Raw genomic sequence first — 2,497 nt, 5'->3', positions numbered from 1 at the left:
CGACTTCCAATGAACTCTATGTAGTGTTATCAGCCCACACACCTTATTCACCACAGTGACTTACACTGCTAGATACACTACTTACACTGGGTCACTCATCCATACATCAGTGGAACACACACACTCTCTCTGTCACTCACACACTATGGGTGAACCTGAACAGCATGTCTTTGGACTTAAATCTTGGTTAAACACTGGAAGGTCAGACAGAGGGAGAACCCAGCAGTGATATACCCCAAGAGGAAACCACAGCGAAAGCAAATATACATAATTATATAAAAGAATGGAGTGTAGGGGCTCGATGGACAGGCAATGTAGCCCAGCTCCAGTATATTCTGGCTGGGTGGCCGATGGGCTGGTGGGCTGGCGGGCAGCACCAGCATTGGACACTTCTGGGGCGGTGGACAGCAGGATAAAGAGTAGGGAAGGGGTATGGGAGCTGTCCGGTGACACTGCGGATCCTGCGGCGGGCACGTCGGCGGTGGTAGTCCCCCTTGGAGAAGTCTTGGATGTTGGCAGGGTGGATGGCCCAGAAGTGGCCCTTGCCGTTGTCGCTGCGGCCAGCTTTGATAAAGCACTCGTTCAGAGAGAGGTTGTGACGTACACTGTTCTTCCAGTTCTTGTCCTGCCGGACACAGGAACGCAAGGAGATGCCTGAGCTTGGCACGTGGCGACAAAGCAGGCAGCCAAAGTCAGGAAAGAAGGCAACGAGGAGGCCAGAAAACCAGCTTAATGTCATTATCAGGCCACAGTATATGGTAACAACTTCCTTAGATGCGTAGTTAATGAACTACATGTCGGATGTTCTTAGAAAAGTTTTAAAGCCGCATCAAATCAAATGTGTGTTTTTTTTTTTAAATGGGATCATATTATATCTGAATCCAGATTTATGTGCAACTCCAGAATTTTCTAGGCAATCTAACTTACCCCAAATGACCTCTGCACCAGGTCAAGCCAACTTAAACCCCTCAGGTAAATCTCTTGTTACCACTGATAAAGAGCTAGTTTTAGTTCTTAGTACGAAACAGTTTCAACCCATCAACGGGATTACACAACCTCTGGGCTAGTCAACATCCTTCCCAACAACCAGATCACGCCACCATCCTAGGGGACACAATTAAACCTGTCACAGACATTGTCTATGACCAGACATGTTCCGGAATTATTATTAACATTATTATTATTATTATTATTATTATTATGAAGTTTCAGTTCCAAGCTTCAAAATGTATAAAACAACACAAGAATTTAGTACCAGTCTTTAAATCATTGCTACTTCAAACCAAATCAAAAACAATTTAATGGCATTTGTAGTGCAGTGGTTAGTACCCTGTTTTATGTGTAAAATACAGTTAAATGACTAAATGTACTTTTTAACCACTAAACCAATAATTTTGAGTTACATTGTTTGTAAACAAACATATGTGAACACTTTTAGGGTTCTTTTTATTGGTACTTTCACATATCTTGGCTAAATTGAACTCAATGAATATTTAGTATAATTTTCTTGTGTTTAAATGTGGTGCAGACATACAAGAGTTTACATTCTAAATGACAGAAAATAATAGTGGCGATAGTGATAGAAAGTGCATTTTTACATTTATATTTTTAAGACAGATATTTTGTTATATAATTAAAAGTAAAATTAACATTTTTCATTCATTTCATTAAAGTTTTTAGGTACATATTAAAAACATTAATGACTCAAACTGTAGAATGTTCTTTGAAAATAACAATTATTATTTCAGTCTATCATCATTATGTGTTTTACCATTATTTCCCCATCCCACTTTTCGGAACTATTCTAGCAACTATCCAACTATCTATCTACAGGGCAATGCAGCTCATTGGACATTGTTTTAGGATACAGTGCAGTAGGAACATAACTCATTATGGAGGGTCATCTCTATAGCCCAACATATATGTCGTATCCTGTACTGACCAAACATTTTTAGAGTTGATTTATTAACTGAGCAGCCATGGTACCTGCTATTCAAAATCTTTTATTGCTTTCTTTGCAAATGTTCCACCCATTTGTCTCAAGTTGAGGATAAATGTTTGCACATACCTTATTCTTAAAATAGGGGTAATGATCCATAATCCACTGGTAGATATCACACAGCAAGAGCTTCTTTTCCTCCGAGGCCAGAATTGCCATGGAGATCAGAGCGATGTAGGACTGGGTTGGCTTGTCCTGAGGGTTCTCTGAGCTGCTGCTCTCCTTCTCGCCATCTTCTTTCCCCTCGCCCTCTTCGTTCTCTTCTTCTGACCTTTCGGATTCTCCCTCCGGGGTCTCCGGTTTCAGGTTGACTCTGTCTGCGGGGTTTTTCGGACTTTGGTCCTTGGCAGTCCCTTGGGGAGCCAAATGAGCGGTGGGCCTCTGTGTCACGGCCTCCTCTCTACTTCCTCTGCTGCCCTTGTTGAACAAGAGGTAGTCAATCGTGAAGCTCAGACCAAGACGCTCACGGCCACTGCTGCAGCTGCTTGTTATGTCCAT

The 2,497-nt window shown here is 41.9% G+C and overlaps 1 protein-coding gene across 1 annotated transcript; it reads right to left on the bottom strand.

Annotated features, from left to right (window-relative positions):
• Nucleotides 1-271: 271 nt before the first annotated feature.
• foxq2 (forkhead box Q2) lies at nt 272-2,497 on the bottom strand. The gene is made up of 2 exons (XM_029254782.1): nt 2,069-2,497; nt 272-625 (listed from the first exon to the last, which is right to left on the bottom strand). Exons 1-2 carry the CDS (start codon nt 2,495-2,497, stop codon nt 272-274), a joined length of 783 nt encoding a protein of 260 aa, XP_029110615.1.

The sequence above is a fragment of the Scleropages formosus genome, chromosome 9, assembly GCF_900964775.1.
Source record: "Scleropages formosus chromosome 9, fSclFor1.1, whole genome shotgun sequence".
NCBI classification, from domain to species: Eukaryota; Metazoa; Chordata; class Actinopteri; order Osteoglossiformes; family Osteoglossidae; genus Scleropages; species Scleropages formosus.
Note: the sequence above shows the minus strand (reverse complement) of the source record. Positions and strands in the feature narration are given on the sequence as shown.